Genomic DNA, 12837 nt, shown 5'->3' with positions numbered 1-12837 from the left:
TGCAACTCAGTTTTCTGGTTTGTGCAACAGCGAGGAAGCACCATTTACTGAGGAGGGGAAATCGGAGGACAAGCAGATTGCTTCGGGGAAGCACAAGGTCAGCTTCAGCACACCTGCAGGACAAACAAGAGGAGGTGTCCTGTAGACAGTGAGAGCTCAGAGAGAGGCCTCGGCTGCAAATGTACACTTTGGCATCACCATATAGATGGTATTAAAGCCATGGCTATGGATGAGATCACCTAGGGAGTGAGTGTAGAGAGACAAAAGTGGGTTGGAGGCTAAGCGCTGAAAACTGATATCAAAGGTTGGGTTGAGGAGCCTGAGGAATGACGTGGGGATGGCAGGAGGTAGATCAGAGAAGCAGAAAGCATGGTGGATTCAGATGGGGCCAATGGCAATTTTACCAATGTGCTGAGAAGCCCAGGAAGATGAAGAACATAAAGTGTTCATTTGACTTGTCAATGTGGACATCTTCAGTGACTTTGAGAAGACTTGGTGTGTGGCAGGTTTGAGAGTCAGAGTGGCATGAGCTGAAGGATGAATGGAAAGTGAAATACACATAATTCTTTTTTATTTTTATTTTTATTTTTAGATGGAGTCACACTCTGTTGCCCATGCTGGAGTGCAATGGCACAATCATGACTTACCGCAGCCTCTAACACTTGGGCTCAAATGATCCTCTTGCCTCAGCCTCTTGAGTAGCTCAGACTATAGGCATGTGCCACTGAGCCCTGCTAATTTTTAAAGATTTTTTTTGTAGAGACAGGGTCTTGTTATTAATACATTGCTCAGGCTGGTCTCGAACTCCGCCCTCAAGCCATCCTCCAATCTTGGCCTCCCAAAGTGCTGCGATTACAGGCGTGAGCTACTGCGCCCAGCCTTCTAATTCTTTAAAGAAGTTTTGCTGTGAAGGAAAGTTAGGGAACTGGGATAGTAACTGGGGGTATGTGAGGACAAGGGAGTAAAAAATTTTTAAATGTTTAAGTTGGGAGACACTAAAGCTTGCTTATACACTGATGAAAATGGTCCAGTAGGAAGGTGTGATGAGTAACTCGTGCAGGAGAGAAAGAGAGGAGCTGAAGAACAAAGCCTTTGAGCAGGGAGCAGGGAGGGCATATGAGATTCCTAGGGCTGCCATAACACCACACACTTGGTGGCATAAAACCACATACATTTATTCTCTTACAGTTTTGGAGGTCAGAAGTCCAAAACCAGTTGCACTGGAGTATAAATTGTCCACAGGACTGCAGGTCCCTCCAGAGGCTCGGCGGGGAGTCTATTTCCTTGCTTTTTCCAGCATCTAGAGCTGCTTTTCCTGGCTCTTGGCCCCTTCATCTTCCGAGTCAGCAGTGTAACATCTTCAAATCTCTTTCTGCTTTTGTTACGTCGCCTCCTGCTGTGTAGTCAAATTTCCTTCTGCCCCTCTGTTATGAGGACACTTGTGATCACATTTAGGACCCACCGAGATAATCCAGGGTAATCTCTCCAGTTCACAACCCTTAATTTAATCACACCCGCAAAGTCTCTTCTGCCGTATAAAGAAACAATCAGATGTTTCAGGAATTAGGACCTGGATGTCTGTGAGGGGCATTATTCCGGAGGACTGGGCTTTGCCAGGCAGGGGTATACTGACTTGCTCCTTTGTAGCCAGAGAGAAAGGCGCCTGTGCAGGGGTGTGTAGTTTTGGCGGGGGAGGAATAAGGGAGCTCGTGGTTTTGGCTTCATTTTTCTTAGAAACATGAGATAAAGCTGGCAGCTGAGAGGATGGCGACTGACAGGGTGGGGTGGGGAGAGGAGAGGAGGGGCGGTGTCAGTGGAAATATGGAAGCATCTCAGAAAGGGGGGCAGCACACTGCCTAGGGAGATGTAGTCGGTTTTAGGGCAGGGGTGAGGAGGAATTTAAGGCTTATTTTTACAAATGTGAAGGAGACATGCTGCCTGACTGTGCGATTTTTCTCCAGCAGAGTTTGGCTACCTGGTTGAAGGCACAGGGAACCCAAAGAGACAAAGCTCACCAGCATCTGTGGGGAGAATGTGGCAGGACAGGAAGTGAAGGGTGAGACTCCATGGGCTGTAACTTGGCCAAAAGGCAAGGGAAGACATAGCAGTCTGTTGGGCTGCGAGGGGATTGTAGAAGATGGTGGGGTAGGTAGCTCAGAGGTCATGATGAGGAAGCAGCATTGCAGAAATGGGTTTCTTGAGCAAGCAGATTGCCAGTCGAAGAGGTGCTGGGCAGAATGGATGCCTTCAGATTTTGGAGATGGCGCAGATGCTGGTGATGACAAGTGCTAGGGTCTCCCTTTTGGGTGGGAGTTACTGAGGGAAAGGTAGATGGAGCATCCACCTGGATGCTGGAGCTGCCAGGAATGAAAGACAGGAAAGGGGTAGCCAGGAACACTGTGAGCCAGGAACCAAAGTCTTCACTGAACCAGGAAGAGTGATGTGAAAAAACGACAGGAACTGGCAGGGCAGAGGGTGCCATGCCCAGTAGCATCCATTTAAGGAGAGCTGAGGGTTTTGTAGGATTTGGAAGGAGCAATGGGGAACCAGGAAGGCTTTACTTCCTGGCGCTGAGGGACTCCAGGTGTGAAAGAATGAGGAGCCAACACTTGAGGGAGCTCCTAGAACTGTGTTTCAGTTAAAAACGAAAGACACTGATGCTGTAAGAGTGTATGGCGATGCTTGTGGGAAGGGTTTGGGAGGTATGAGGTGTTGGAGAACACAGGGATTAGAATTTGGCAATAACAGTTATTGGAGAGAATCCCTGGATTTCTAGTGTTGAGTGAGTTTCACAGGGACACAAAGTATGATGCAACCACATCACGGAAGGCCTTGAATGGCTGCCCCAGGAATTAGTATTTCATCCCATAGGCCAAGGCCATGGGGACATTGGTGGTGTGTTGGTCCAAGTTTAAGCAGCAAACTGTCTTGGTCAAAGGCAGGCTTTAGGAAGATTAATTTTCCAGCCGTGTGAATGAAAGAGACTCTTAGAAAGCGATTGCAATAGGCCAGGCTTCAGATCTGTTCAGGGTATGAACACTGAGAATGCTGAAAGGAAGTCATGGTTACAAGAAATGCGGTTGGTTTGAATTTTGAGACACAGGGAAAAGAGCGAGCAATGCAAGATGCCTCCCATGTTTCAAGCTTAAGTGGCTGGGAGAACAGACTTAGGAGGGAGATTGATGGTTTTGGTGTTTGCCAACCCATGGTTAAAGGTTCACAAGTGGCTGGGCTTAAGGCAGGAGCAGAATAATGACAGGTAAGACAGTGGGCGTGTCCCATTGCCAAGCCAGGAGTTAACTACCTGGGGCTTCCTGGATTGAGGATAATCAAAGAGCAGGCAGGATCCCGGAAAGCAACCCGGTGATTCTCCCTAATTTAGCCTCAGATCCCCTGGGTAGGGCTGGAACTTTCGATGACCATCTGCTATAAGGTGTGTGTGCAGGTGCGAGTTACGAGGCGCCGGGCAGGGATGCCTTCCGGCCATTCCACAAGGCTGAGTTCAGCCAGAGCAGGCGTACTGTCATTCATTTTAGTAACCTGGATAAATTAGGGCACAGTAGGACCCCAGCCAGTCCTGTTAGGTGCCTTCTTGTCTAGAAGAGGCCGCTTTGACGTTCTTTCCTCTTCATCCCCGAGTTAAGGCCGGGCAGGGGTAACCAGCAAGGGGTTCACTTGGTAAGCGGGTTTCATCACCTCTCTGAGCCCAGGTCTAGAATCACAGTTGAGAGCTGGCCAAGAATCTGACTCATTCAGGTGCAAACCGCACCGTCTTTTGCCTGATTTCCTACATTCTGCTGCTGACAGCAGCTCTGTCCTTCCTTTGGCCTGAAATCCCGGAGTGCTTGTGTGAGCTGTGATTAGCCGAGGCTGACCGGCCCCTCTGTGGCTTCCCGCTGGCCTCATCGTTACTTTGTGTGTTCACCGCCGCTCTGAGCGTAGCGGGCCCACGGGGAAAGGGGTGAGGGCCTGGGTTGCGGAGGCGCAGGAGCCTCGCGGGATTGGGGCGAGCCGTCCCGCGGTGGGAAGCGCAGGAGGCCGGACTCGGAGGGCCCTCCCAGACTCGGTCCCTCGCTCCAGCCCTTCCCTCCCGGCGCGCGGACCCGGGCCTCGGGCGGGTAGCGAGCGCGCGCCGGCGCGGGCGGGCGGGGAGAGGAAGGGGCGCGGCCTCTCCGGGGCGGGGCGCAGGGCGGGCGCTGCGAGGGGACCGGCGGCCGCGGCGAGAGCGCGCCCAGCCCCGCCGCGATGCCCGCGCGCCCAGGACGCCTCCTCCCGCTGCTGGCCCGGCCGTCGGCCTTGACCGCGCTGCTGCTGCTGCTGCTGGGCCATGGCGGCGGCGGGCGCTGGGGCGCCCGGGCCCAGGAGGCGGCGGCGGCGGCGGACGGGTCCCCCGCGGCAGACGGCGGGGACGGGCAGGACCCGCACAGCAAGCACCTGTACACGGCCGACATGTTCACGCACGGGATCCAGAGCGCCGCGCACTTCGTCATGTTCTTCGCGCCCTGGTAACGCCGCGCAGGCCGGCGCCCTGCCCCGCACTTGCCGCTTCGGGGGGCGTGGGGCGCTTATGCCCGCGGGCGGGGGTTCCCGGGCCGGGGGCCACGTGGGCGCCGACGGCTCCGGTCAGCGGCGTGTGCGCTACGGGCGCGGGGCTCGGGGTTCAGGGCTGCGGGACGTGGGCACTGGGGGCGCGGGGACCCTGCGGGCTCGGGGCTCCGGCTGGGAGGTGTGGGGCGCGGGCGCCGCGGCTCGGGGCCGGGAGCCGGAGACTGCAGGGGACCGAGGGCTTGGGGCTCCGGGTTGGGGGGCGTGAGCGCAGCGGGCCGGGCGCTCGCGGCTGACGTGGCGCTTGGCGGCCGGGGCGGTGCGGGAGGAGGGGGCGGTCCCCGAGGGGACAGCCGGGAAAAGCCCGCCCTGTGTCGCGCTCCTGAATTCAACCCCCTCTTGGACCTCGGCACCGAGGGAGGGGAATGTGGGGTCGTCGCCCTTTCGGGCAGCCGGGAGTCCAAATGTCACCCCGCGGTCCCTGCCCAGAGCCCCAAACTTCCTGTGCCGGCCGGACGCGCGGCCTGCCCGTGGGCCACGTGCGCTCACCGGAGCGGCCTTGCTGCTGCCGCGGCCACCGGGGTGGGCTGGGACACTTAGACGGCGGGCACGTCCCCTTCCAGAGGCTTTAATTGAAAAATAGAACTCAGGAAAGTGTCGCTTCCCACTTTGTGCGTGTTTTATGGGATAGGAAGGAGTGGTCCAGGCAGAGGAGGGTTGCCGAGCTACCCCGGAAAGACCAAGGTAGTGCGAATTCTGGACCCGCCCCCCCCCCCACCTCTCCGCAGCTCAGGGTGGGTGTGCTTTCTGACCGGAGCCCACTGGTCCTCAACTCCAGGCTGTCCTGTCACCTCCCCCCTGCTCTCTCGGGGCTAGGTCACTTGTTATGTGTAAGATCCGGAGAAGCCCCTCAGTTGAGCAGATGGTCCCTCCTGTTTTGGTTCTCTGGGCGGGGCTTTGGTGTGGGCCTCGCTGCTGACCTGAGAGACCCCTACCCTGGCACTCATCCCACGGAAGGGCTTCCTGTCATTCACACAAGCATGTGCACAGCTTTCCTGCCAGCGCTAGGATGCCCCGAGGAAGGGAAGTGATCACAGGCCAGGGCAGAAAAGCCATAATTTTAGGACACAAGACCTTTGAGAGGTTGGAATAGCCTGCAGGTGCTTGTTGCAGAACTTGGTATTCTTCACCGGAGCTAAGCAAAGGCTCACTTGGGAAAGGGATGTAGGAAGGCATAGAGACAAGGTACCCTAAGAAAAATGGCCAGTTCAGAAATTGTACATTTCAAACTTGGAGAAACGTTTTTCTCTTAACCCTGCATTCAGGCTGTTACTGTGTTTCAGTCCATTTGGAGTTAAATCAACTTTTTGGACCGGTGTGGGTTTATTAACAATGTACCTATGAAGTACATTGTGTTTCAAATTCCCAAGAACCAACTGACTCGAATTTTTAGAACTACCAGTGGTACAGAAATTACTTTGTAACATAAAACAATCAGGCAATATTAACAGTTTCTCTCTGTACAGGAGTATTCTCAGCAACTATTGCAATTAAATATACTACTTAATTGGAGCCCATTTCAGTGGAATAAATCTGTCCATGGGTTTTCTTTTTTCTTTCTTCATTATTTATTTATTTTAGAGATGGGATCTTGCTCTGTTACCCAGCCTGAAACACGGTGGTATGCAGTCACAGCTCACTGTAGCCTCTAACTCCTGGGCTCAAGTGATTCTCCTGCCTTAGCCTCTGGAGTAGCTGTGACTACAGGCACAGGTCACCACACCCAGCTTATGTTTTTGTTATTGTAGTTGGTAGGAACAGGGTCTCACTATGTTGCCCGGGCTGGTCTCAAACTCCTAGCCTCAATCAGTCCTTCTGCCCTGACCTCCCAAAGTACTGAGATTACAGGCATGAGTCATCACACCTCGTTCTTTCCTTTTTTTTTTTTTTTTAAAGAAAAACTGACATGTAGATGTAATAAGTCCCTGCAGTGCCAAAGGAATTTTAAGTTAGAATCTCTGCAGTAAATACCAGCTAGTCCTGGGCTGAGTGAGAGAGAAAACTGGCACGTCTGGACACTTGGTATTAAGTAAATTCCTTTTCCATTATATGTGGCTTCTAGACATTTAGGTGGATGCTTCCCAAAAAATTAACTGTTTATGTTGTTATTTGTTGGCTTTTTTTTTTTTTTTTTTTTTTTTTTTTTTGAGGTGGAGTCTTGCTCTGTTGCCAGGCTGGAATAGTGCAAGTTCCGCTCACTGCAACCTCCATCTCCTGGGTTCAAGCGATTCTTCTGCCTCAGCCTCCTGAGTAGCTGGGACTACAAGGTGTGCGCCACCACACCCAGCTAATTTTTGTATTTTTAGTAGAGATGGGGTTTCACCATGTTGGCCAAGATGGTCTTGATCTCTTGACCTTGCGATCCACCTGCCTTGGTCTCCCAAAGTGCTGGGATTACAGGTGTGAGCCACTGCGCGCAGTCTGTTTGTTGACTTCTTGATAGTCTACTACAAATATTTAAATAGAGACATGTGGGTTTCTATGATGGTGTTTAAGTTGGACTTTCAAGAGGGCCCTTTCAGAAAACTGCAGATGACTGCAGTAGGGCTCAGGAATAGGCTGCCAGGAAAGGAGGCAGAGTGGACAGAGAGGTCAAATGGGAGGTCAGGGGGGCCAGATCAAGTAGGACCAACAATACCTGGAACAACAGCTTAATAAGTGTAATGCTGAGAACAAGGTGGTGACTCTGGAGGGGCCTTTGCAGGGGAGGGAAGGAGGTCCTGGAGTGGTCAGCTGAGCCTTTAGACCTCAGATAGAATACTCAGTGGACTCCCCCTCAACACACATACCTTTTTCCAGTTTCTGCTGCCGTCAAATGGTGAAAGCCCACGTGTGATTAAGGGGCTGGAGCCCCTGTAACAAAAACATTGATCTGTGTATTTTTGCCCTGAGCTTGGCAGCTGCAGGGTTGTCCTACTGCTGTAGATTTTGTGCCAACATCCGGTCACAGCTTCTGTATGGCTAGTTTGTGAGTCACCCCGAACCTGGTGACAGTGAGGTCAAGATTTGGACCAGGTAGCTTTGCTCTACTTCTTGGCCACAGGCTTCTTTGTGAATGCAGCTGTCTGTCTCAGAGCTGGGTGCTGTAGCCACACGGCCAACTAGATAGCACCTGTGGCCCCATCACCGCCAGGAGCAAGGGCACATCCAACTTGGTGATGGCCCAGAAAGGTCAGTTTTGATTTAGTGTAGCACAAACTTACTTATTGTTTATTCTCATTCTTAATCTAATCTTGTGTTTTCACACACACAAAACAAAAAACAAAACAAAACAAAACACGGTAACACAACAAAACCTCGTCAAGATTGCAGAGGAGTTCTAAAGTTCCAGAATGAGCATAACTGATCAAAGTCCCCTAGGGTCAGAACTGCCCTTGACAGTCCCTTAGGAAGGTACCTTGTTGGACACCGCCCCAGTCAGTCAGTAAGTCCTCACTGCCAGCGTTTCCTCCAGCATTAGAACTATCATGGCTGCTTTGGTTAAACACCGATGGACTAGTTCTCAAACCTGTCTTTAGACGGCAGGTCACACTTAATATAGTCAGAGAAATGCTCATGCCATGAGAAGCACGCAGGAACCAAGACCAGCTGAGGAACAAAAACCTCACATCTCCCAGCTTGCACACACGTTAGGGTTCTGTGGGAATTGCCTTTTTTTCTTGTTTCCTTCTCTCTGCCACACAAACTCACTTTGTTGAATCTACAGAAGTTAAATCTGTATGTATAGTTTCACTGTGCTTTTTTTTTTTTTTTGTATCTGAGTGTCTCATAAAGCAGGGATTCTCTTAGTTGGCCAAGAAAGTGCTGTTTAGGGAAGAAACATTATCTTGAGGCAGACTTTTTCAGTGCTACTTTTAAATCCTTTTTTTCTTTTTTTTTTTTTTTTGAGACGGGAGTCTTGCTGTGTTGCCCAGGCTAGAGTGCAATGGCATGATCTCAGCTCACTGCAAACTTCCGCCTCCCAGGTTCAAGCGATTCTTCTCCTGCCTCAGCTTCTTGAGTAGCTGGGATTATAGGTGCGTGCCACCACGCCCAGCTAATTTTTGTATTTTTAGTAGAGATGGGGTTTCACCATGTTGGTCAGGCTAGTCTTAAACTCCTGACCTCGTGATCCACCAGCTTTGGCTTCCCAGAGTGCTGGGATTACAGGTGTGAGCCACCGCGCCTGGCTTGAATCCTTTTCTTCTTAAGAGACAAAATCTCACTCTGTCACCCAGGCTGGAGTGCAGTGGTGTGATCATAGCTCACTGCAGCCTCAAACTCCTGGCCTCAAGTGATCCTTCTGCCTCAGCCTCCCAAGTAGCTAGGACTGCAGGTGTGTGCCACCACACCAGGCTAATTTTTAAAAACTTTTTGTAGATGGGGGGGTCTTGCTGTGTTGTACAGGCCAGTCTTGAACCCCTGGGCTCAAGCAGGTCTCCTGTCTTAGCCTCCCAAAGTGCTGGGATTACAGGCATGAGCCACTGGATCCAACTTAAATGCTTATTTTTGAGGTAATCTGTCAGAAAATAAAAAAGATTTAACAGATTATTAAATTATTTTGAGGAAGAAGTCACAATTCTAAGCGTTGGGTGTTCTTATAAGCAAGTGTTTTTATTTAAAAAAAAAAAGCATTTAAAAAAGCGATACAGCAAAGTGGTTATATTGTAGGCATCAGTGTATACCTACCATATTAAATAACAAATCCATGTGTCATCATGCTATGGGATTGTAGTTGAAACTTGGGATAAAGTTTCTAGGGTTGTCTCATTAAAAATTCAGGTATGGCACTGTGGACATACTGTCCTGAGAATGCGGGAAGAGCTGTGGTCAGCTGTAGGACTCAAGATCTAGTGTTGGGAAAGATGCTGATATCCTCATGAAATGTGAAGCACGGAAGAAGCCTAATTAATATACTCTTTTAAATGATAGGTGATTTAAAACTATTTGTACATAACTGAATTCATACAATAAATACTATAGACGTTTGCTTACTTCAACCCTAGAAGTTTAGGTGGCCACAAATTTTTTTTTCCTCCTCATTGGAGAAAATTGCAATTGAGTAAATTTTGAGATTGCCTTGTATTTGTCGCTGTTTGGTTTGTGAGTAAAAGTAGCAGATACGGCAGGAGGTGCTAAGCTACTGTCAAGGGAGGAGTAGAGGGGCTTTCCAGAAGGGCAGGAGAAGAGAAGGGGCACTGAATGGCCCGGGGAGTCAGGGCAGACTTGCTGGAGGAGGTGACACCCAATCTACCTGAAGGGCGGGTAGATTTAGTTAGGTGGAGTTTACAGAGGAAGTGTCAGAGAACGTGTCCCAGGGCCAAACCAAGCGATAGCCCTTTGGGAACACTGCAGATGCTGCAGTAGGGCTCAGGACTAGGCCGCAAGGGAAGGAGGGTGGACTCTGGAATAGAAGTCAAGTGGGAAGTCAGCAGGGCCAGAACAAGTAGGATCCAGAACAACACTCTGCTAGGTTTAATGCTGGCACAAGGCCGAGGTTTCATGCTGAGAACAGGGCAGCGACTCTGGAGGGGAGGGAGCAGGGGAGAGAGGTCCTGGAGTACTGGTCCAGGAGCTGCCATCTGCAGTGGTGTAAAGAAAGGACTGAGAGCCCCATTGCCTCCTGGACAGGGCTGAAATTGTGGGCCAGCTGCCCTGTGAGCTGGTACTCAGTGCGCTTGTGCTCTTGCTTTGTTCCAGGTGTGGACACTGCCAGCGGCTGCAGCCAACTTGGAATGACCTGGGAGACAAATATAACAGCATGGAAGATGCCAAAGTCTATGTGGCTAAAGTGGACTGCACGGCCCACTCCGATGTGTGCTCCGCCCAGGGAGTGCGAGGATACCCCACGTAAGTCGGAAGAAAGGGGGCACACTTCCCAGGTGGTTCCTGGTTACAAAGAAGGTCCTAAACTTTTGGTAAAGGAGTGAAGAGATACTAAATTTAAGGAGGCAGTCCCTGTCATTAGGGAGAAATTGCATTTAACGCTGTGTCTATTTCAGATGCCTTTCGTACTCTGGATAACCTTTAATTCATCAGTGTTGGGTTTTCGTGTTTATAAGAGAATGTGTTTGCAAGACGAAAATGGTGGCCCCGCCATGCTAGATGTTCACTGGTACATTTTACACAGTGTGCGTAGACTGTCATCAATTTTGGCTTGCTTTTTCTAGTGACTCTTATTCGCAAACACCCTTCCTATAGTTCCTTCCCGTGTGACTCCCACAGGGCTGTTTCTGTTGGAAAGAAGTATAGAGTCTGACAGACGATGATACTTACTTCCTTGACAGTGAAGAATTTTTTTGGTTATAGGAAATAGAAATTGAAACGTTCTCAATTCTAGAAATATAATTGTTCTCTTATTAAACAGAAAGAAAGGACTATTTAAAAGGCTGTGGAGGAACCTCTGAGACCCAGCTTCAGGGGTCGGGGGTCTGTTTCTGCTGCGCCTCCCTTGAGATGACGGCTCTCCAGGCCTGTATCTGTTTGCACAGAAGGGCTCACCACTCACTGGCCCTGCTTGGCTGGAGTGTTCGTTCCAGGAATAGTCACTGTGGCCAGGGAAACAGGACCTTATAGCAAGACACATGCCCATTCACACCATGTGCCAAGTGTTGGAGGGAAAAGCAGTTCTTCAAAAGAGAGAAGAAGCTGTTTCTGAAGGAGGTGGAGGGATTGCCACGGTCACTTCCTTGCTGTTTGTTTCAATTGAGGAATGAAGTCAATTCTATACAATTTATTGCTTAATTGGGTATTATAGGGGGCCATCAATAAAGCATAAAATTGGAGCTTATATTCAAACCTGGGAGGCAGAAAAGTGGAGGGAGCTCTAGGCATGAACCTAGAAGTCATAGTCAAATCCCAGCTCTCCCATTTACTTACCACCCAGCTCTGGCCTCATCATTTAACCCGTAAGTAAGGTGATCCCCCAAACATTGTTATGGGACTTACGTGGAATGTGTGCAGACACCAATTTGAGCACACCCGATACATGGTAGGGTTTACCCTCCCGTCTGGAAATGTGGGCATTTCCACAAAGGACTCTGGAATTCTTGGTCTTTGGTGACTACTTGCTAATGTAAGTGCCATAATTTGGGTTTACTTTAAATCAGATCAATGGAGATAAAATTGCCTACTATCTGTATCTACATAAAAGCATTAACTCGGCCGGGCGTGGTGGCTCAAGCCTGTAATCCCAGCACTTTGGGAGGCCGAGATGGGTGGATCACGAGGTCAGGAGATCGAGACCATCCTGGCTAACACGGTGAAACCCCGTCTCTACTAAAAAATACAAAAAACTAGCCGGGCGAGGTGGCGGGCGCCTGTAGTCCCAGCTACTTGGGAGGCTGAGGCAGGAGAATGGCGCGAACCCGGGAGGCGGAGCTTGCAGTGAGCCGAGATCGCGCCACTGCACTCCAGCCTGGGCGACAGAGCGAGACTCCGTCTCAAAAAAAAAAAAAAAAAAAAAAGCATTAACTCTTCTATGCTTTATAGTATTGCTTTTAAAGTATGGATCAAGAGCCTCCCAAAGCAGCAGGTAGTGAGCAGAGATGAGGGCGAGGAGGTGAATGCTTACCTGTGGAGAGCCTGCTGCTGTCAAAGTTCAGGGGCAGCCGGGGTGGGCTGGCTGTGGTGTCTTTCCTCTTAACCTGCTGACCATCTGTGGCCTGAGACTGTGTGCACCACACACCATGCCACGGGGAAGGTGGCACAGGACCTGTAATGGAGCTGAGAGTGGTATGTGTTAATGGGGCGTCAGAGAAGGAAGCGAAGGCTTCCGCCTAAGCCTGGCCATAACAGCTATTAGCTGCAATATCAGCTACTCCATAGTTGGTATTCACCAACAACCATCACAAATTTAAAAAGTCACAAATTTAAAAAGGCCCGTATTGGATCATGTGTTTAGATTTTTAATGAGAAGATCTGGTCTCCCCAAGTAAACCATGGGCTGGTTTGTGTTATTAAAAAGAACAAAAACAAGCTTACATCACACTGAACACAGTTTGGGAGGGAACCTCTGTGACCATCACCGCCCTGCAGAAGCTCCCGAGAATGCAGAAGGTGGAATGTGCTGTATGAAATGTGGCTGTGTAGGGGCATCTGTAGATGGACTTGAGTGAGCTTTTACTCCTCCAAGAAAGTACCCATCCCATAGGGTGGTTGTGAGGCCTGAAGAAGATGTTGTACCTGCCTGAGTCCAGGCATGTGTCAGGACATGAGCTTTCATGTCATTCTTCCCTGGCAAGTGTAACTGGA

The 12837-nt window shown here is 50.3% G+C and overlaps 1 protein-coding gene across 1 annotated transcript in view; it reads left to right on the top strand.

Moving 5' to 3' along the window:
- The first annotated feature begins 4209 nt into the window (after nucleotides 1-4209).
- The window catches only part of TXNDC5 (thioredoxin domain containing 5), a 28538-nt gene continuing 19910 nt past the window's right edge, over nucleotides 4210-12837 (top strand). Inside the window, exons 1-2 of the mRNA XM_050787453.1 lie at nucleotides 4210-4505; nucleotides 10285-10434. Of these exons, the coding sequence (XP_050643410.1) occupies nucleotides 4246-4505; nucleotides 10285-10434 (410 nt within the window). The 5' untranslated portion in view covers nucleotides 4210-4245. The remainder of the gene's footprint in view (nucleotides 4506-10284; nucleotides 10435-12837) is intronic.

Source organism: Macaca thibetana, chromosome 4, assembly GCF_024542745.1.
Source record: "Macaca thibetana thibetana isolate TM-01 chromosome 4, ASM2454274v1, whole genome shotgun sequence".
Lineage (NCBI taxonomy): Eukaryota > Metazoa > Chordata > Mammalia > Primates > Cercopithecidae > Macaca > Macaca thibetana.
The sequence above is the reverse complement of the archived record's forward strand: the minus strand, read 5'-3'. Positions and strand labels throughout refer to the sequence as shown.